Below are 21,842 nucleotides of genomic sequence, written 5' to 3' on the forward strand. Positions count from 1 at the left end.
CCTCACCACTAGAGGGCATTAACTCACTTTTTCCCAGAAGACTTTAACCCCCTTTTACCTAGAGATCTTTAACCCCTTTTCAGTGAGAGGACTTTAACCCCTTTTCACCTAGAGGACTTTAACCCCTTTTTTAAAAACCTAGAGGACTTTAACACCTGATTTTAACTGTGGGACTCTGACCCCAATTCAGCCCTGGGACTCTAACCCAAGTTCAAGCCTGGGACTCTAACGACGGTTTAACCCTTTTTAGAACACTTTTCAAACCCAGTTTCTCGCAAAGCAACTTGTTGGTGTACAAGTTGCCTCAAAGATTTCATCACCACCGAGTCCCAGGAGATGAGGGGTTGTCTTAGTGGTAGGTTTAGAGAAAGAGAGAGAGAGATCAAGATGAAACTTGTGGTCCCATCTGTCTCACACAACTAACACTCAGACGATTGCTCATTCAGTCCACCTGAAAGCTCCATGTATGTTGGAATCCCATCGTTGCTTCCAAATGTTAGGTTATTTTACTGTTGAGATTCTTACACCCTTGATACGACTGCAACACACCAACTTCTGTGAATAAGCAACCAAATTTATTCAGCACAGTTCAGTACAAGCTTTCTGGAGGAACCTTTAATACACACCTCGCAGAACTTCTGGGGTTGTTGCAAAAGCTATCACTGAACAAAGGAAACAGTTTTTTCTTTATACAAAACTCTCAAAATCACAGTTAGTGCTGCCCACAAGACAACCCTCAGCCATCCCCTCATAGTCACATGCCACTCAAGATACAATGCAGTGACCATTCCACCTCCAGAAACAATATAATGCAAATCATCCCTTAATGGTCAAATCTGTTACAAATTGTTTTTTGTAACTATAGTGGAGTGGTCAAATTCCAACTGTAATGTTTTTATTTATTTATGGATGAAAATGTAAATCATCCCTGAATGGCAAGGAAATGGTCGTGTAAACCTCCCACATTCCACCTATAAGACAAAGACACACCACCTTACTTCTGGGGCATTCAATTTCTTGCAGGTCAGTAGAGCAAACGAACTCTTTAATATCTCATCACTGCTTGGCCGATTCTCCTCAGCCACCGCCTCACATGTGCTGGACTCACCAATGTTAGAGTAGCATCTCTTGCCACTGGGCCCACCTTGACAATGTTGCTATGATGCCCTTCCACCACTGCCAGCACTGGATCCAACCAATGATGAAGTCACTGATCCTCAAGCACCATCTTTCACTGCTGAGCCTACTTCGTTGATGTAGCAGCCACCATATCGAATGCCAGGTCCCAATCTCGCTCCACAAAAGTAAATATGGCCTCACTCGCCACCACCATGCTGTTTAGTACAGAAACCTTCCAATCAACTTTGGTTCGAAAGTCATGTAAATTGGGGTGCATATTAGAAAACGCTAACATTTGGTCAGGAGAGGTAAGTGGATTGGCGCATCTTGCACACAGTGGTGTTCCCATGTATTTGCTCCCCTTGCTCTTTAGGATAGTAGTGGCTGTATGTTTGGTAGGCGCAGTCTAAGATGCCTTGGTGAATTTCTGCAGTGCCTCTTGTAGATGGTATACACTGTTGCTACTGTGTATTACTAATGGAGGTAATAAATGTTTGTGGATGTAGTGCCAATCAGGTGCATTCTTTGCTCTGGATGGTGTCAAGCTTCTTGAGTGTAGTTGGAGCTGCATTCATCCAGGCAAGTGAGAAATACTTCATCACACTCCTGACTTGTGAACCAATTTCAGGAAGCTAGGATGAGTTATTTGCTGCAGAATTCATAGCCTCTGACTTGCACTTGTCGTCACAACATTTAAATAACTTTGACCAGTTTAGTTTCTGGTCAAAGGTAACCCCCAGGATATTGATAGTATGTGATTCACTGATGGTAATGCCACTGAATGTCAAGGAGCAATTGGTAGATTTTATTTTGGTGGAGGTACTCATTACCAAAATGTTTGAGCCTTGGACACATTTCCCGGTTTTAAGCCTGACAGAGTAAGAACAGTCAATTTTCTGAGTTTAAAAGATTTTTCATGGATTTCCAGATGCAAGGGAATTGTCCTTTGGAAGGTCCAATTTCCTGGGCATTTCTCTCGGTTTCCGCTTGCTCCCAATGTGCATCTCTAGTCTGGAGTGCTGCAGTGACTCTGTCCATCGGAATAGCCATTGGTTTGATTTTAATGGAGGTCCAAGCTTAAAGCTGACTCCTACTTAAGCAATGCAATGATGTTAACATTCTTGTCCTTGTTTTCAAGCCCTGCATTTCCTTTCCTCTCACTTTTTCTGTAATTTCTTCCAGCCCTCAAAACCCTCTAAGATACCAGTAAATAAACAGTTAGGAATCCTACTTCAGATACAGCAATTAATAGCAAAACTATAAGTTTTTTTTGTCTCACCCAGAAGACAGAAATAATAAACAGGTCAATAAAGCATCAATGCTGAGGGACAGATTACAGTGTATTGCCCAAATAAGAGTTCTCTATACAAATGCATGGAGCTTAAGGAATAAGTTAAATAAACTACAGGCACAAATTCAAATTGGAGATTATGATATAGTAGTCATCATTGAGACATTGCTGCAGGATGGTTGAGATAGGAAATTGAATATACCAAGTTATAAGGTTTATAAAATGAACAGGGAAAATTGCAGAGGAGGTGGAGTAGCCTAACTCATGAGAAACAAAAATACTTGAATGGTCAAGAAGATATAATGAGGGGAAAGCATTCAGCGGAGGCTATAGTGAGGAACAGTAAAGGATCTAAAACTGTAGTAGGTGTCGTGTACAAACCCATTCTATAAATGGAGAAATTAGGAAGTTTGTAGCAAAGCCAGAGTAGTATTAATGTGGGATTTTAACTTTAATATAGATTGGGTGAGGCAAACAAGCACCTGTCAGAAAGGTAGTGAATTTCTGGAATGTGTCCTGGATAGTTTCCCATATCCTAGATGCAACAAGGGGACAAGTAATATTAGATTTAGTAATGAACTGGATTTGATTAGTAATCTATTTGTCAAACACACTGCATTGAATGCCATCATGCTATTATCACGAATTGATAAATGAAGATGTGGTGTCAATAAAGTGTTCGCCTTGACCTGGATGGCGTCAAGCTTCTTGAGTGTATTTGGAACTGCATTCATCTAGGCAAGTGAGAAGTACTTCATCACTCTCCTGATTTTTGGACCGATTTCAGGATGCTAGGATATGAGTTAATTGCTGCAGAATTCCTAGTTTCTGACCTGCACTTGTAGTCACAGCATTTAAATAGCTGTGCAACATTGATCAAATAGTGACAATAATATGATTGTGAAAGCAAAAAAGCACGATCAGCTACTAGTTTTAGCTTTAGTTAAGGCCAACTTTAACAAAATGAACAAAGGCTGACTGTAGTAAATTGGGAAAATCTGTTAATGGTAAAACAACTTAAGAACAGGGGAGGACGTTTTAAGAAATATTTAATGCAATACAAAACTAGTTTATACCTCTGAGAGAAAAGCTCCACTTCACAGAAATCAGCCATGGATAGTTAAAGAGATAAGGGATATCATAACATCGAAAGAAAGGGCTTACAAAAATGCAAAAAAACACTTCTGTTGAATGGGACAGATATAAAGACCAGCAAAGACCAAAAAGCAGCTTAGGAGAGCTACTAAAAAGAATCATGAAAGGAAACTTGCCAGAGGCATCAAATTCAATAAGAAATGTAATAGTTAGATAAAGTGAAAGCATGTGGTCAGGAGCAATGTTGGCTCTCTAAAGACTGAAAATGGCAATATTGTCAATGACTGGGGAAATGACAGACATGTTTAATAATTACTTTATCACAGTATTTACAGTAGAATAGCTTGTCGGAAGTTCAGAGGAAATTGATAGAGGATCAGAAATATGGATTGAATAAAATTAACTTAAGTAAAACATGAGTAAATTAAAGAATGGCAAAGCCCTGGCACCTAATGGTTTCCATCTGAGGAATTAAAGGAAATAAGGGAGCGCATTGTAAATGCCTGGTTATAGTCTTTCAGAGTTCCCTATACACAGGAATCATCCTTCTGGATTGGAAAATTGCATGCTACTCTGCTTTTAAATAAAATTAAAAGAGGAAAACCAGGGAATTATGGACCAGTTAGCCTAACATTTGTGATGGGGAAATTGTTGGGAGTCTTTAATAGAGAATAGTGTAATGGAGCACTTTGAAAGTTTTCAATTAATCAGGGAGAGCCAGCATGGATTCATGATAGGTAGGTCATGCCTGACAAATTTAATTGAATTTTTTTGAAGATGTGACTAAGTAGTGGACAGGGTAGTGCCGATGGATGTTGTTTATATGGACTTCCCCCAGAAGATATTTGATAGTCTCACATAAGAGACTGCTAATTAAAGTGGAAACCTATGTAAGTGAGGCAAATTACTTTTATGACAAGGTAATTTATAGAGTTGCTGCTGACAGAAAATAGGGATCATGGATAAGCATTCAAATGACTAGGATGTAAACAATAGTGTCCCTCAAGAATCTTTGTTCGGGCCTAAATTATTCATGTTATTTTTTAATGACTTGGATAATAGCATAGAAAGTCATATTTCCAAATTTGCTGATGACACCAAGTTGGTTGAAACTGTAGATAGTACAGATGACAGCATAAACTTACAAGGAACATCAATAGACTAAGTGAATGGGTAAAACTGTGACAGATAGAGTTCAATGTAAGCAAATGTGAGGTGCTTCATTTTGGACCAAAAAAGGACAGGTCAGGGTACTTTCTAAATGGTATGAAATTAAATACAGTGGATGTCCAAAGACATTTGGAGTTCAAGTGCATAATCTTTAAAATATCAAGAACAAATGCAGAAAATAATCAAGAAAGCAAATGGAATGTTGGATTCAATATCTAGAGGATTGGAGAATGACTATGCAGAAATTATGCTGCAATTACTAAACACACTTGGAGTACTGTGAGCAGATCTTGGCACCACAACAGAGGAAGGAGACATTGGTCTTGGAGGAGTACAAGGTAGGTTTACAAGATTTGTACCTGGACTTCAGGGGCTATGAGGAGAGATTATACACATTATATGTATTTTCTCTAGAATTTAGAACATTAAAGAGTGATCTGATCAAAGTCTTCACAGGATAGATAAAGATAAGATATTTTTACTGTTGGGGAATTCTAGAACTAGGAGGCATAGTCTGAGAATTGGGGCCACATCGTTCTGGAGAGATGTTAGGAAGCTTCAACACAAATGGTGGTAGATATTTGGAACACTCATCTACAAACTGTAATGGATGTTGAATCAGTTGTTAATTTTAAATCTGAGATAGATTTTCTTTCTGGGTAATCCAAGATGGAGGATGGGAAAAATTTCTGGCTGTAACAGCTGCTCCTTTTTTGAGGTATTTTAGGTGTTGGAGGTGATTACCTCAAATTTCAGGATTAGCAATTACTGTTTTATATGCTGTTGCATTGGTTTGGAACTTTGGAAAAAAAAAGTCAAAACACCAGCACTTTTAAAAGGGAGAAGAACAGACAAAGGAAGACATGGTGAGGTCAGTGCAGGAGGGAGAGAGAGAGAAAAAAAAAAACACCCATTGCTAACTGACAGAGTTAGCAGTTACTGCCTTTGCTGTTAAATACATGTATCACTGGACATCAGAGTGCAATTGGGAAAATTAAAAAAAACGGTGAAATTCACAACTGATCTTGCAGGAACCTGTTTGGGAAAGGTCACAGCACAGAAACAGATAAGTGGATTTTAAGCGTGGCCTTAAAATAAGTCTGCAGTAGTGAGTAGAGTGGATTTTTTCTGAATTATATACTTTATTGAGTTATGTCTCTTGATTAAACTTAAAATATAAGCCATAAGTATTAATTTAACCGGGAACAGTGTTTTGTAGAGGAATAAGACAGCGCTATTTTCTGGGTAAGTAGATTGAAAGAAGCAAAAATGGCCGTTAGTAGAGTGATATGCTCTTCTTGTCGGATGTGGGAGTTTAGAGAGAGTTTACGGGTTACTGAGGATTATATCTGCAATAAATACCGTTGGTTGTGAATCCTATCAGATCGAATGGATCGGTTGGAGAGGCAGTTAGAGGCAATAAGGAATTTACAAGAGCAAGGGGATGTGATGGATGGCAGTTATAGGAAGGGGTGGGGGGGGGGGGAAGTCTCAGATACAGTCACATAGATGGGTTAACTCCAGGAAAGGTAAGAGAGGTAGGCAGGTAGTGCAGGAGTCTTCTGTGGCTATCCCCATTTCAATGCTGTTTTGGAAAATGTAAGGGGTGATGGATTCTCATGGGAATGTAGCACGAACAGCCAAGTTTCTGCTATTGAGACTGGCTCAAATGCAATGAGGGGTACGTCAGGTTCCAAGCGATTGATTGTGTTAGGGGACACTCTAGTTCGAGGTACACACAGACGTTTCTGTGGCCAGCAGCGAAAAATCAGAATGGTGTATTGCTTCCATGGTGCCAGGATCAAGGATGTCTTCAAGAGAGTGCAGAATGTTCTCAAGGGGTAGAGAGGCCAGCAGGAGGTCATTGCACACATTGGAACCAACGACACAGGAAGGGAAAAGGTTGAGATTCTGAAGGGAGATTAAAGAGAGGTAGGCAGGAATTTAAAAAGGAGGTCCTCGAGAATAGTAATATCTGGATTGCTCTCGGTACTACGAGCTAGTGACAGCAGGAATAGGAGGATAGAGCAGATGGATGTATGGCTGAGGAGCTGGTGTATGGAAGAAGGATTCACATTTTTGGATCATTGGAAGCTGTTTTGGGGTAGAAGTGACATGTATAAGAAGGACAGATTGCACCTAAATTGGAAGGAGACTAATATACTGGCAGGGAGATTTGCTAGAGCTGCTCGGGAGGATTTAAACTAGTAAGGTGTGGGGAGGGGAATGTGGGACCCAGGGAGATAGTGAGGAAAGATTTCAATTTGAGACTGGTACAGTTGAGAACAAAGGCAAGTCAAACAGTCAGGACAGGTAGGGACAAAGCAGAGAACAAGGTAGGACTGATAAATTAAACTGCATTTATTTCAATGCAAGAGGCCTAACAGGGAAGGCAGATGAACTCAGAGAATGGTTAGGAACATGGGACTGGGGTATCATAGCAATTGCAGAAACATAGCTCAGGAATGACCAGGACTGGCAGCTTAATGTTCCAGGATACAAATGCTACAGCAACGATAGAAAGGGAGTCAAGAGAAGAGGGAGAGTGGCGTTTTTGATAACGGATAGCATTACAGCTGTACTGAGAGAGGATATTCCCGGAATACATCCAGGGAAGTTAGTTGGGTGGAACTGAGAAATAAGAAAGGGATGATCACCTTATTGGGATTGTATTGCAGACCCCATAATAGTCAGCGGGAAATTGAGAAACAAAATTGTAAGGAGATCTCAGCTATCTGTAGGAATAATAAGGTGGTTATGATAGGGGATTTTAACTTTCCAAACATAGACTGGGACTGCCATAGTGTTAGGGCTTTAGATGGAGAGGAATTTATTAAGTGTGTACAAGAAAATGTTCTGATTCAGCATGTGGATATACCTACCAGAGAAGGTGCAAAACTTGACCTACTTCTTGGGAAATAAGGCAGGGCAGGTGACTGAGGTGTCAGTGGGGGAGCACTTTTGGGCCAGTGACCATAATTCTATTAGATTTAAAATAGTGATGGAAAAGGATAGACCAGATCTAAAAGTTGAAGTTCTAAATTGGAGGAAGGCCAATTTTGAAAGTATAAGGCAAGTATTTTCAAAAGCTGATTGGGCATAGATGTTCACAGGTAAAAAGATGGCTGGACAATCAGAAACCTTCAGAAAGATCTGGACCAGATGGGCCAATGGGCTGAGAAGTGGCAGATGAAGTTTAATTCAGATAAATGTGAGGTGCTGCATTTTGGGAAAGCAATCTTAACAGGACTTCTACACTTAATGGTAAGGTCCTAGGGAGTGTTGCTGAACAAAGAGACCTTGGAGTGCAGTTTCATAGCTCCTTGAAAGTGGAGTCGCAGGTAGATAGGATAGTGAAGAAGGCATTTGGTATGCTTCCCTTTATTGGTCCGAGTATTGAGTACAAGGGTTGGGAGGTCATATTGCGGCTGTACAGGACATTGGTTAGGCCACTGTTGGAATATTGCATGCAATTCTGGTCTCCTTCCTATCGGAAAGGTGTTGTGAAACCTGAAAGGGTTCAGAAAAGATATGGCCAGGTTTGGAGGATTTGAGCTGTAGGGAGAGGCTGAACAGGCTGGAGCTGTTTTTGCTGGAGCGTCGGAGGCTGAGGGGTGACCTTATAGAGGTTTACAAAATAATGAGGAGCATGGATAGGATAAATAGACAAAGTCTTTTCCCTGGGGTCGGGGAGTCCAGAACTAGAGGGCATAGGTTTAGGGTAAGAGGGGAAGATATAAAAGAGACCTAAGGGGCAACGTTTTCACACAGAGGGTGGTACTTATATGGAATGAGCTGCCAGAGGATGTGGTGGAGGCTGGTACAATTGCAACATTTAAGAGGCATTTGGATGGGTATATGAATAAGAAGGGTTTGGAGGGATATGGGCTGGGTGCTGGCAGGTGGGACTAGATTGGGTTGGGATATCTGGTCGGCGTGGACAGGTTGGACCGAAGGGTCTGTTTCCATGCTGTACATCTCTATGACTCTATCAATGAGATAATGAGAGTCTAGAGAAAGTATATTCCTGTTAGGGTGAAAGGAAAGGTTGGTAGGTATCGGGAATGCTGGGTGACTAAAGAAATGTAAGTCTTGGTTAAGAAAAAGAAGGTCCAAATGTCAGGTACGGACAGGATAGATCAAGTGAATCTTCAGAAGAGGTATAAAGGCAGTAGGAGTATATGTAAGAGACAAATCAGGAGGGCAAAAAGGGGACTTGAGACAGCTTTGGCCAATACAGTTAAGGAGAATCCAAAGGGTTTTTTTACAAATACATTAAGGACAAAATGGTAACTAGGGAGAGAATAGGGCCCTTCAAAGATCAGCAAGGCGGCCTTTGTGTGGACTCACAGGAGATGGCGGAGATACTAAACGAGTATTTTGCATCGGTGTTTCCTTTGGAAAAGAACATGGAAGATATAGAACGTAGGGAAATAGATGGTGACACCTTGAAAAATGTCCATATTACTGAGAAGGAAGTGCTGGATGTCTTGAAATGCATAAAAGTGGATAAATCCCCAGGACCTGATCAGGTGTGCCCTCGAACTCTGTGGGAATCTAGGGAAGTGTTTGCTGGGCCTCTTACTGAGATATTTGTATCATTGATAGTCACAGGTGTGCTGCCGGAAGACTGGAGGTTGGCTAACGTGGTGCCACTGTTTAAGAAAGGTGGCAAGGACAAGCCAGGGAACTATAGACCAGTGAGCCTGATGTCGGTGGTGGGCAGGTTATTGGAGGGAATCCTGAGGGACAGGATGCACATGTATTTGGAAAGGCAAGGACTGATTAGGGATAGTCAACATGGCTTTGTGCGTGGGACATCATGTCTCACAAACTTAATTGAGTTTTTGAAGAAGTAACAAAGAGGATTGATGATGGCGGAGTGGTAGATATGATCTATATGGACCTCAGTAAGGCGTTTGACAAGGTTCCCCATGGGAAACTGGTTAACAACATTAGATCTCATGGAATACAGGGAGAACTAGTTATTTGGATATAGAACTGGCTCAAAGGTAGAAGAAAGAGGTTGGTGGTGGAGGGTTGTTTTTCAGATTGGAGGCCTGTGACCAGTGGAGTGCCACAAGGATCCAGGATGGGACCATTCGCCGCTGCCGATTAGCCACTGCCCTTTCACCGCTGAGGACACTTCACCACCGCCCATTGGCCGCTGAGGACAAATTGCCACCGCAAGTGTTTGTAACTCATTTTTATAAATAAACCAATAAAATTATATTTATTTCACCTCTTTTTCTATCAATATGTACTATGTTGTTGTATAAGGGGGACTGAGAAGTATGAAAGAACAGGCGGGAGGGAAAACAATCAGTACATATATTTCCGGTGGCGAATAGTCTCCAGAGGTCAAACGACACCAGTGGAGAAACGCTAGTGGCGATCCGGCAGTGGCTAATCGGCAGCGGCGAATGTGCTGTGGCGAATCGTCACCAACCCCAAGGATCGGTGGTGGGTCCACTACTTTTCATCATTTATATAAATGATTTGGATATGGACTTAAGAGGTATAGTTAGTAAGTTTGCAGATGACACCAAAATTGGAGGTGTAGTGGACAGCGAAGAAGGTTACCTCAGATTACAACGGGAGGTTGATCAGATGGACCAATGGGCTGAGAAGTGGCAGATGGAGTTTAACTTAGCTAAATGCGAGGTGCTGCATTTTGGGAAAGCAAATCTTAGCAGGACTTATAGACTTAATGGTAAGGTCCTCGGGGTTGTTGCTGAACAAAGAGACCTTGGAGTGCAGATGAACTCAGAGAATGGTTAGGAACATGGGACTGGGATATCATAGCTCCTCGAAAGTGGATTCGCAGGTAGATAGGATAGTAAAAAAGGCGTTTGGTATGCTTTCCTTTATTGGTTAATGTATTGAGTACAGGAATTGGGTGGTCATGTTGCGGCTGTACAGGACATCGGTTAGGCCACTTTTGGAATATTGCGTGTAATTCTGGTCTCCTTCCTATCGGAAAGATACGATGAAACGTGAAAGGGTTCAGAAACGATTTATAAGGATGTTTCCAGAGTTGGAGGATTTGAGCTATAGGGAGAGGTTGAATCGACTAGGCTGTTTTCCCTGAAGCGTTGGAAGCTGAGGGGTGACCTTATTGAGGTTTATAAAATCATGAGGAGCATGGATAGGATAAATAGACAGACAAAGTCTTTTCCTTGGGGTGGGCAAGTCCAGAACTGGAGGACATAGGTTTAGGGTGAGAGGGGAAAGATAAAAAAGAAACCTAAGGGACAACTTTTTCATGCAGAGGGTTATAAGTGTATGGAATGACCTGCCAGAGGAAGTGGTGAAGTCTGGTACATTTGCAACTTTTAAAAGGCATCTGTATGGGTATATGAATAGGCAGGGTTTGGAGAGATGTGGGCCAGGTGCTGGCACTTGGGACGAGATTGGGTTGGGATATCTGGTTGGCATGGATGAGTTGGATAGAAGGGTCTGTTTCCATGCTGTACATCTCTATGACTCTATAAAGTATTAAAGACTATGGACCAAAGGCTGGTAATGGGAGTTCGGTCACATATCGGCCATGTTCTCATTGAATAGTGCAATAGGCTCAATGGGCTGAATGGCCTACTTCTATATGTATATTCCTTTCATCTGTGTAACTCTGGTCACTTGAGCATCCTAGATTGTGGACTAAAATAAAATCAAGAATCCAGGATGCTGGAAATCTGAAACAAAAACAGAAATTGCTGGGGGGGGGGGGGGGCAACTCAGGCACCATCTGTGTCGAAAACAACAGTTACTAATTCCACTCTAGTGCCATCTTCAGAACTCCCATTGTGCACTGTTGGCTGTGATGCCTTCAGTTGCTCGGGAATGCTGTGTCCAAACATTTACATTTCTCTTAGCTCCTTCGAAACGCTGCCCTGAATCCATCTCAGGTTTTGGGCCATGTGCCCCAATACATCATGTGGCTCAGTGTCCCTCCATTATGCGGTTGTTAAGATGCTTTATTTTGTTGAAGGCGCAACGTAAGCCGTTGTTGACAAATCGGTGTATCTCACGCACAACCCAAGGGATAATAGAAACCTGCAAAGTGAAATTGTGTAAGACGCCTAAAGTGGTGCTTATGTGTGTGTACGCGGAATAGGCTGGCCTTGCGGCAGGGTGACACTGTGTGCTGTCCGGGGGGGGGGGAGGGGCTGGGCTGGGCTGTGCTGGGTTGGGCCGGGCCGGGCCAGCGCGGGGGAGTGTGGGCCGCTCTCGCATTGTGGGCGGTAAAGTCGGAGCTCGTGGCTGCAGCAGGGGAACGCTGTGATGGCGCTGTGTAACGGCGACTCCAAGGTTAGTTTCACCGGCTGGGCAATGACTCGGAGCTTCCCGTCGAGCGGCCCCGCGGTATCCACTGCCGGCAGGGCAGGGGACAGAAGGCTGGGCCAGGGAGCTGCAGTACCAGGCCCTCGAGTGCTGTGAGCGTTAGGAGAAGTCGAGGCTGCGGCCTGGGATTCGGGCGTTCAGTTGTGGTTGATTGAGTTCACTTCTTTCCCCGGGTGTCTGGCTCGGTGCTGCTGTCGTGACTTTAAAAAAAAAGAAAGTGGCTGCTGTTCGCCTGGATCTGTTCATTTCGGCAGTATAGGTTGGAGAGTCAGGCTTATGGGCCCGCTGTCCGGTGGGAGGGAATGGAAAGGTCGGCCGACATCTCCTGAAGTTACACTCCCAGTCTTCACTGAATTAAACTACAAAGTGAAGCGGCGCACCTCCACAACTCCCCGCCCGAAGATCTGTCAGGTTGTACCACGATTCGGGGAGGCTTGTGCGGATGTATTTATGTCTTAACTGATTATTAATATAAGCGGTTGTAAAATGGCTATTGCCCTCGAGTAATCTGAAGAGACCACTTGATTGTTATTAAAATGGTAACAAGTTGGACTTAGTAACATGAGAATTATTTTGCAAAGAGACAGTGTACTTACAACAGCGGAGTAAATGTTTCCACTAGTTTACTATCGTAAGTTTTTTTTTCAGTTGAAGTTATTTATTCTGTTGATGTAACATGTTTTAAAATATGAGATTTTACCGTTGCTGCTCAGAAGAGATGGCTGTTATTGCCAGAGGACTCGCCAGCATTTTGGTACTTCCTTAGAAAAATATTCTCATTGCTCCAAAAAAGATGACTCCGAAAGACTGTGTACCTTGGTCTGGATGCGCCCACAAGAAGAAACATCTTTCTACACATTCAACTTGTCCAGGACCCTCAGGATCTTTTATATTTCAATTAAATTATCCCTCAATGTTATAAACTTCAGTGGAAAGAAGTCCACCATGTAAAATATTTATTAATAAGACAACCCACTCATTCCAAATACTAATCTGGTATACCTTCTCCAGATATCTCCAGTGCTCTCCTCTTCCTTGGATAAGGACACCAAAAATGTGTACGGTATAACAGAAGCGTAGATTGCATTTGAGAGAAAAGGGAAGACTGAGTTTATCAACATATAGGAGAAAGGCAGTTAAGTTGCATGATCAGAAAAAAATGCAGAAAAAGTTATAAATCCAAATTAACTAACATGGTGTATAGAATCGATGCCTGTAAGTTCTTTACATAATGACTTCCAACTAGGTACAAGCGGCAGAAGATATAGATTACATGAAATGTTTTAGGGGTAGCCTGCAGAATAATTCATGATTGATCAACTATTGCATTTCTTCAAATCTTTTCCTACTAGGACCTCATTTCAAGGCTTGAAAAGTTATTTTGATCCATCAATGAGAATTGAGAGATTTGGGAAGTGGCAAATTCTATTAGAAACTAAGTATAGCTGTTAAAACCTGGTCAGAGCTTGAAAGAAGCCATTACTGCCTGAGACCTAGGAGTTTCATGTTCAGGTGTAGGAGTATATGGGTAGGGGAATGGGTCGGTGTGTGGACTTGTTTGGCCGAAAGGCCTGTTTCCATACTGTAGGGAATCTAATCTAATCATAAATGTTCAGTGATGAGCCTAATTTCTGCTAAGCATTCTCTGGCACTGAAATTAACTTTACAAATATAGAATATCAAGCCTTCAGAATTTAATTTTGTTTGAATTTTCTGTGCTTTGTATTTTAAAATTACCCTCCTTTTCACTTATTTGTTTCCTGTTCATGGTTTCAGTACACTTTTATACTTGGTTTTGAACTTTCAGTGAAGATTCTACAATCTGATTAGAGGCGCGTTGGATCAGATGCCCAGTGACAGCATACCTCCACCCAAACACTGATGAAAACTGCTCAAGCAGTAGTCAGCATACTGAATGGCAAGTGCTGCTTCTTTGCCATTGACATTGTTCAGGCCATAGAGTCTATAGGCAGAAATAGGACCAAGGCATCCATGTCAATGTTTCTGCTAAACACAAGCCTCCTGTTCATCTAATTTTCCTCAAATGTATTATTTCCTTATTTGACTCATCTTTAACTTCACCTCAAGTGTAACTGTGATTTTCTTCAACTACTACTTGGTAATTTGTTCCATGTTCGACATACTCCACATCTAACCCCATAAATCTAACCTCTCGGGTCACCCCTCAGCCTTGTGTTCTTTTAGAGGAGGAACCCTAGCAGGTTCAATTCTTCGTGTATGCAATCAGTTCAGTTGTCATCTTCTAATAAGTCTGGACACACAATAAGATTAAGTATTAATTTAAAGCTAATGACCAACGGTATGATGCAAAATGTTGTTTTTGAAAAACTTGTCCTAACAAATGGACTTTAGCTATGGGGAGAGGTCTCTAGAAAATAGCTTCTAACATTATTTTAACACTCCAAAAAATTGATCTTGCCCATCTGAACTCTCACTGTAATGCACATTCCTGTGCAATGAATTGTAGAACTCCTTGCTGCTTTCTTCTGCACTCTTAACGGGCTAACAGTGATATTCACTAATTTTAGTGTTTCCTCTGTACTCATTCCCTGGCAAAGTCCATAACTTTTGCACTACATTGGCCTTGAGTCCAGACAGAGATGTTGATTAGATATCCTTCGCATCTCAAGTCTCTTTTATCTTGGTGGTAACTGGACAGCTTAAAGCTCAGCTGTTTACACCCTCATATTCTAAACACTTTTCTGGAGTTTGGAGGCTCTCATCAATCTACAATTAACGTGCAGGCAGCTCCTATTATCTCCAAGTGTAAACACCTTTCACCTTCTTCCCAGCAGAACAATCTCGACCCCCTTGAATCTCATCATGAGCACTCAGTTCATTGTCAGGCAGACTTCAGTGCGGGTCACAGGGCACTTTCATTTTACTCTAATTTGAAAATAGTGTCAAATAGTAATCTTTTAACCTCATTGTAACAAAAATGATTTACCTCTTTTCATCATTTCTAAACAAAATATTTCCAAAACAAATGGGTGACCATCAGCAAAACTAAGTCAATGCAATTTCACATAGAAAAAGTAATTAATTATTGAATATCTGGATTGTAATCCTGGAGTCTCTTAAAAGATCCATTCATTTGCCTTGGAAATTGGGTGAATCGACATTTTATTTTAGAATGTTGTGGATTGCTTCAACGACAGTGATATAATTTGTTGTAGCTGTCTTATGAGCAGAGTTTTCAGAGCAGGTTAGAGTCATTGAAATGTACAGTCCAACTCGCCTATGTTGAATTAGTGTAACCCCCATTTCCCAGCACTTTGCCCCTTTCTCTCAAACCTTCCTATTTATATACTCATCCAGATGTCTTTTAAATATTATAATTGTACCAGCCTCCACTGCTTCCTCTGGCAGTTCATTTCATATAGGCACCAACGTTTGCATGATAACGTTGGCACTTGGGTCCCTTTTAAATCTTTGCCCTCTCACCCGAAATCTGTGCCCTCTAGTTCTGGACTTTTCCCCAACTCAGGGAAAAGACCTTATCTATTTACCATTTCAATGCCAGTCGTGATTTTATAAACCTCTACAAGGTCATCTCTCAACCTCTGACGCTCCAAGGAAAACAGCTCCAGCCTCTCCCTATAACCCAAATCCTCCAACTCTGGCAACATTCTTGTAATTCCTTTTTGAACTCATTCATATTTCACACATTATTCCTCTAAAAGGGAGACCAGAATTGCACACAATAATCTGAAAGAGGCCTAACCAATGTCCTGTACAGCTGCAGCATGACCTCTCAACTCCTATACTCAGTGCACTGACCAATAAAAGAAGGCATACAAAATGCTGCCTTCACTATCATGTCTTGGGATGCAACTTGCAAGGAACTATGATTATTGAATGTGGATTGGTCAGAAGCCGTCTCTACTGAGATGGAAGCTCTTAATTAAAACAAATCCAAACAAGTGGAGAAAAAAAGCTTCCAGTAAGAGATGCTAAATTGTAATCTTGAATTAAATAGCATGGCAGAAGCATGTGATCAATTGAATGTCATCTTCATTTGTTTCATTTATTGCTGAGGTTCTCTCTTTTTGTCTAAGTTCAAAGTATGTGGATGTAGGTTTGCTGACTGAGCTGGAAGGTTTGTTTTCAGACGTTTTGTCACCATACTAGGTAACATCACCAGTAAGCCTCCAGAAGAAGGACTGGTGGTATGGCCTGCTTTTTGTATGTTGAGGTTTCCTTGGGTTGGTGATGTCATCTCCTGTTCTTTTTCTCAGGGGGTGGTAAATGGGATCCAAGTCAATGTTTGTTGATAAAGTTCCTTCGAAAATGAATCTTCCAGCTCAGCGAGCAAACCTACAACCTGAACCTGAGCAACAAGTCTTCTCAAAGTTCGTTCAAAGTATGTGATCTGAGTAATCATCTTATTGTATAAGGCCAAAATATACAAGTATGACAGTACTTTGAATTCTGCTTGTCCTGTTTGTATAACTATGGACTGACGCAGAAGTGAACTTTGTTCTAACTTCTGAAGTATGTTCAAATGGTTTTGCATTGCTATGATTCTCAGGACATTGCAAAACTTTGCAAATGATTTTACTTTGCTCTGTAGTATATTCATGGCATTGAGGTTAAAAGCAGGGGCTGATGTACGTTTGGTGATTGAGGGAAGAAAGTTGAACAGGACTTTGGAAGAACTACTTATTCTTCAAATATTGCTGTGGGGTGCTGTTTCAATCTGAATTGTTGGGACAGATAGGCCTCAGTTCAACATTTCAGCTGATTAGTGTCATCTCTGAAATTGTTATGTGCTTTCAAGGCAGTCCTGGAATGTTGCCCTAGTTGATGTGCTTAAGTACAAAAGCAGGACTGAAGTGTCGGTTTGGGAGTATTGTGAAGTTACTGTCAGTGAATCAAGCAGCTTTTAGAAGATGAGCACAAGTCTCGCATGCTCCAAGGGTAATTCACTGCAATTTGAGGTTAGTTGTTAGATTTGGTGTTAATAATTTATAAATAGTAAGCTTTGGTTCTTGGAGGCTATAATCTAATCTTTCAAAAGAGAATTTTTTGAGGCAGTTTGGTGATTTGGGAGAACATGAGTTCAGATCATTGCCTTTAAGTACAAGTTCATAGAGTCATAGAGATGTACAGCATGGAAACAGACCCTTCAGTCCAACCTGTCCATGCCGACCAGATATCCCAAACCAATCTAGTCCCACCTGCCAGCACCCAGCCCATATCCCTCCAAACCCTTCCTATTCATATACCCATCCAAATGCTGCTTAATTGTTGCAATTGTACCAGCCTCCACCACATCCTCTGGCAGCTCATTCCATACACGTACCACCCTCTGCGTGAAAAGGTTGCCCCGTAGGTCTCTTTTATATCTTTTCCCTCTCACGCCTAAACCTGTGCCCTCTAGTTTTGGACTCCCCGACCCCAGGGAAAAGACTTTGTTTATTTATCCTATCCATGCCCCTCATAATTTTGTAAACCTCTATAAGGTCACCCCTCAGCCTCCGGCGCTCCAGGGAAAACAGCCCCAGCCTGTTCAGCCTCTCCCTGTAGCTCAAATCCTCCAACCCTGGCAACATCCTTGTAAATCTTTTCTGAACTCTTTCAAGTTTCACAACATCTTTCCAATAGGAAGGAGACCAGAATTGCATGCAATATTCCAACAGTGACCTAACCAATGTCCTGTACATCCGCAACATGACCTCCCAACCCCTGTACTCAATACACTGACCAATAAAGGGAAGCATACCAAACGCCACCTTCACTATCCTATCTACCTGCAACTCCACTTTCAAGGAGCTATGAACCTGCACTCCAAGGTCTCTTTGTTCAGCAACACTCCCTAGGACTTTACCATTAAGTGTATAAGTCCTGCTAAGTATTTGTTTTCCCAAAATGCAGCACCTCACATTTATCTGTTGATCAGAATGTTGATGGTATAAACTTTAAAATCCATGCATTTTGCAATGTTAATGTGCTGCTGTCATTGAATTGTATGCTGCTACTAGTCCTTGGCAAAATGAAATGAAAGAAAGTGTCTTCTGGCAGGAGAGAGCTATTGAAACTTTGGAATAAGTATATCATAAAGTACTTCAAGCATTTGACTTTTAATGTTTCTTTGAGATGATTGGCACTGGCAGTAACTTCATTTCCAAGTTAGTTGTCAAAAATAGTTTTTGACTTGCAGTGAATAGCACAGGGTTTTTGAATACATTTCTTACAAACCTTATAAGTCACAGTATCAAAATTATTTTCAGTGTGGTGTTCAGGAATTTACAGTATTTTGATTCAGCATTTTGTCTTTAAAATTTGAGTTGTATACTTTTCCGATGTATATTCTGTAGTTGTGGTTTACTAGTCCCTAAAATGATGCTCTGTGAAAGGGCAGCTGTTTTAATGAAACATATATTTTGATTTGTATATTGGTATAATTTTAATTCTGATCGAAGATATGAGATATAACAAGTTATCAGAATTTGTGTTTAAATCAGATATAAAAGCATTGTGATTAGTTTTGATTTGCTGTCTTCTCATCCTTGAATAGGAGACTGCTGGAGGAGACATTAAGGATGCCAGACATCAGTATGAAGGGGCTGTAGTAATTCTTGATGCAGGAGCACAGTATGGAAAAGTAATTGACCGGCGTATTAGAGAACTTTCTGTACAGTCAGAAATTCTGCCACTTGAGACACCTGCTTTTGCAATCAAAGAGAATGGTTTTCGGTAAGAACTAACGTTTGGTGCAGTTTAACTGGATGAGTGTAAGTCTTTCAACATTATTCAGAATATGATTTTTAATATCGTAAGTATTTAGAATTTATTGTTTCTGTATCTGTTGAGTTATCAGCAGTGACAAAATTGTACACTCCAACACAATCTGCAAATTATCCACCACTTTACCATTACTCCTAGGGATCAGACTTGCCTTAGAGTGCAGGAGGGCATATCAGGAGCAGCACTGGGCTTACCTGAAAATGAGGTATCAACCAAGTGAAGCTACAAAATAGGACCACTAGCATACCAGACAGTATTAGCAACAAGTGATAGTTAAGTGATTCTGCAACTAATGGATCAGATCTACCTTTAGCAATCCTGCCACATTCAGTTCTGTATGGTGGTAAATAAGTAAATAATTCACTGGAGGAAGAGGGCTCCACAAATACCTATATCCTCAACAATAGGGGAACCTAGCATATCAGTGCGAAAGATAAAGCTAAAACATTTGCAATAGTTCTCAGCCGGAAATGCCGACTGGATGGTTTATCTCAGCCTTCTCTAGAGGTCCCCAGCCTTTTGTGTGCGAGTCTGTTTAGCCAATTTATTTCATTCCATGTGATAGCCAGAAATGGCTGAAAGCACTGAATATGGCAACGTCTGAGGACCCTGACAACGTTCTGACCATAGTCCTGAAAACTTGCTCTGAAACCTATGCACCCCTAGCTAAGTTATCCCAGTACAGTTACAATATCTACCTGCCAATATGGTATGTCATATACACAACGCTGGCAAAATTCAATCCTGTTGATTAGTAATATCGTCAACAGTGTTGTCATTGCAGAACTTAGCTACTCATTGGTGCTTAGTTTGGATTCTGTCAGGGCTACTCAACTCCTGATGCCTTTGGTTCAATCACGGACAAAGCAACTGAATTCCAGAAGTTTGGTGGAGTAACTTCCCTTGACATCAAGATTACATTTTACTGAGGTGTCAAGGAGCCTTTGAAAAACTCAAGCCAATGAGAATCAAGGGGAAAACTCTTTGCTGGCTGGCAGCATACCTGACAGGAAGGAAGATCGTTATGGTTGTTGGAGGTCAGTCATCATACGTTCACAACATTTCTGCAGAAATTCCTCTGGATAGTGTCCTAGGCCCAAATACCTTCTGGTGCTTCATCAATAACCCCACCCCCAAATCATAGGTCAGAAGTAGTGATGTTTGCTGATGATTAGTGTTCACCATTTGTGACTCCTCAGGTACTGAAGCACTCTGTATCAAAATGCAGCAAGACTTGGACACTGTCTAGGTTTGGTTGATAATCAGCAAGTAACGTTTGCATCATACAAATATCAGACAATTACCATCTTCTCCAAAAGTCAATCAAGCCATCGTCCTTTGATTATTCATTGATGTTACTATCATTAAATTCCGCACCATCAACGTCATGAGATTAGCTTTGATCAGAACTTGAACTTATATCCATTTATTTATATGGGTATCAAAAGGGTGTCATAGGCTAGGAATTCTATTGCAGTAACTCACCATCTGACTTCCCAAAATGTGCCCACCATCTAGAAGGCACAAATCAGAAGTGGGATGGAATGCTCCCCACTTGTCTGGATGAATCCAGTTCCAACAATGCTCAAGCTTGACAGCATCCATGGCAAAGCAGTTTGTTTGATTGGCATCACACTTATAAGCATCAATTTCCTCCAGCTCTGCAGATGTTCACCAAAGCTCCTTAGGCAACACTTTCCAAAGCTGTAGCAACTTCCATCTAGGAGGACAAGGAAAACAAATACGTGAGAATATTGTTATAAAGGTGTAGGTGTGTACTGTACCTTTTGAGACACTGGGATCTGGCATGGACTTAGAGACACAGAGAATTTAAAATGTAACATTTAACTGTGAAACCAATAGTGCAGCTGAGTTGCCATGGTTCACAACAAATTCAAATTTGGCCAATCAGTTTAAATTATGCCCCAAGATACCAAAATCCAATTGAATTTGAATTGAGTGTTTTGATGACATCAAACCAATAAAATGATCCGATGTTTTGGGGTATAAAACCAGACATTTTGAACAGTTGGAGGGAGAACAGCAAAGATAGCCAAGCCAGCACCAACAAATGCAGACTGCTTGACCAATAGCTCTCTGAAAGGTACCTGTTCGTGTGAAGACCTGTGAAGCAGAATACTGAAGAGAAGACGACTTAGAGAAATGTACAAAGTTTGACATCCGAAGATGTCACCTGGATTTGAGTGATTTGCCTTAAATTTAAGAGCGAATTTATCGGACCAGTGTTGTAGGGTGGGGAGGTAGAAATAGGTTTAAAGAAAGGAGTTATAAATAGTTTAATTTTCTCTTTAGAACTTAAAGAATAAAATTGTTAATTTTACTAAATCATAAGATCCGGGATAGTTCTTTGACATTTGAAATTTAACAGATTACAGCACAAGTTGAACGTTTTTATATGTGACTAGTTTAAATTATTAGAGGGGTTTACCCCATGTCATAACAATATCAGCACCTGCAAGTTACTCCCCAATCCACATACCATCCTGTCTTAGAAAAATATTGCTTTTCCTTCAGTGTCCCTAAGTTAACATCCTAGAAGTGGATCCTTAATATCATGGTGGATCTGCTTGCACTAAAAGGAACACAGTAGTTCAAGTGAACAGCTCACCATCACCATCTCTGGCAACCGGAAATTGACAACAAATGCTGGCCCAGCCAGAAATGTTCACATTCCATGAATAAACTGCATATATTGTATGCATCTACCCTCTTGGCTGAAAGACCTCATGGAATAATGGAAATCTTACAGAACTAACTGGAGTTGCTGAGATATGTTTACTCCTTTAAGTGTCTGATCCAAAGACCTTCAAATTACAGACTTAGAACATTATGCATATGTTGTTAATGTTCATCTAATAGCATTTAACCAACCTATTATTTAGGGCTGGAAATGTGTTGCTGGAAAAGCGCAGCAGGTCAGGCAGCATCCAGGGAACAGGAGAATCGACGTTTCGGGCATAAGCCCTTCTTCAGGAATTCCTGAAGAAGGGCTTATGCCCGAAACGTTGATTCTCCTTTTCCCTAGATGCTG

At 41.2% G+C, this 21,842-nt stretch overlaps 1 protein-coding gene across 3 annotated transcripts in view; it reads left to right on the top strand.

Annotated features, from left to right (window-relative positions):
- Positions 1-11,870: 11,870 nt before the first annotated feature.
- gmps (guanosine monophosphate synthase) overlaps positions 11,871-21,842 on the top strand; it is a 31,021-nt gene continuing 21,049 nt past the window's right edge. The window contains exons 1-3 of one of the 3 annotated variants that reach the window (XM_043702183.2): positions 11,968-11,986; positions 13,827-13,937; positions 18,561-18,739. In XM_043702183.2, coding sequence (XP_043558118.1) covers positions 13,935-13,937; positions 18,561-18,739 — 182 coding nt within the window. In that variant the 5' untranslated portion in view covers positions 11,968-11,986; positions 13,827-13,934. Of the gene's footprint in view, positions 11,987-12,047; positions 12,651-13,826; positions 13,938-18,560; positions 18,740-21,842 lie in introns of those variants that run through there. The other 2 variants (XM_087993597.1, XM_043702181.2) reach the window with 2 other exon arrangements.

The sequence above is a fragment of the Chiloscyllium plagiosum genome, unplaced genomic scaffold (assembly GCF_037043375.1).
Source record: "Chiloscyllium plagiosum isolate Xiang-an unplaced genomic scaffold, Cpla_swu_hap1 HiC_scaffold_13, whole genome shotgun sequence".
In the NCBI taxonomy this organism is placed as follows: Eukaryota; Metazoa; Chordata; class Chondrichthyes; order Orectolobiformes; family Hemiscylliidae; genus Chiloscyllium; species Chiloscyllium plagiosum.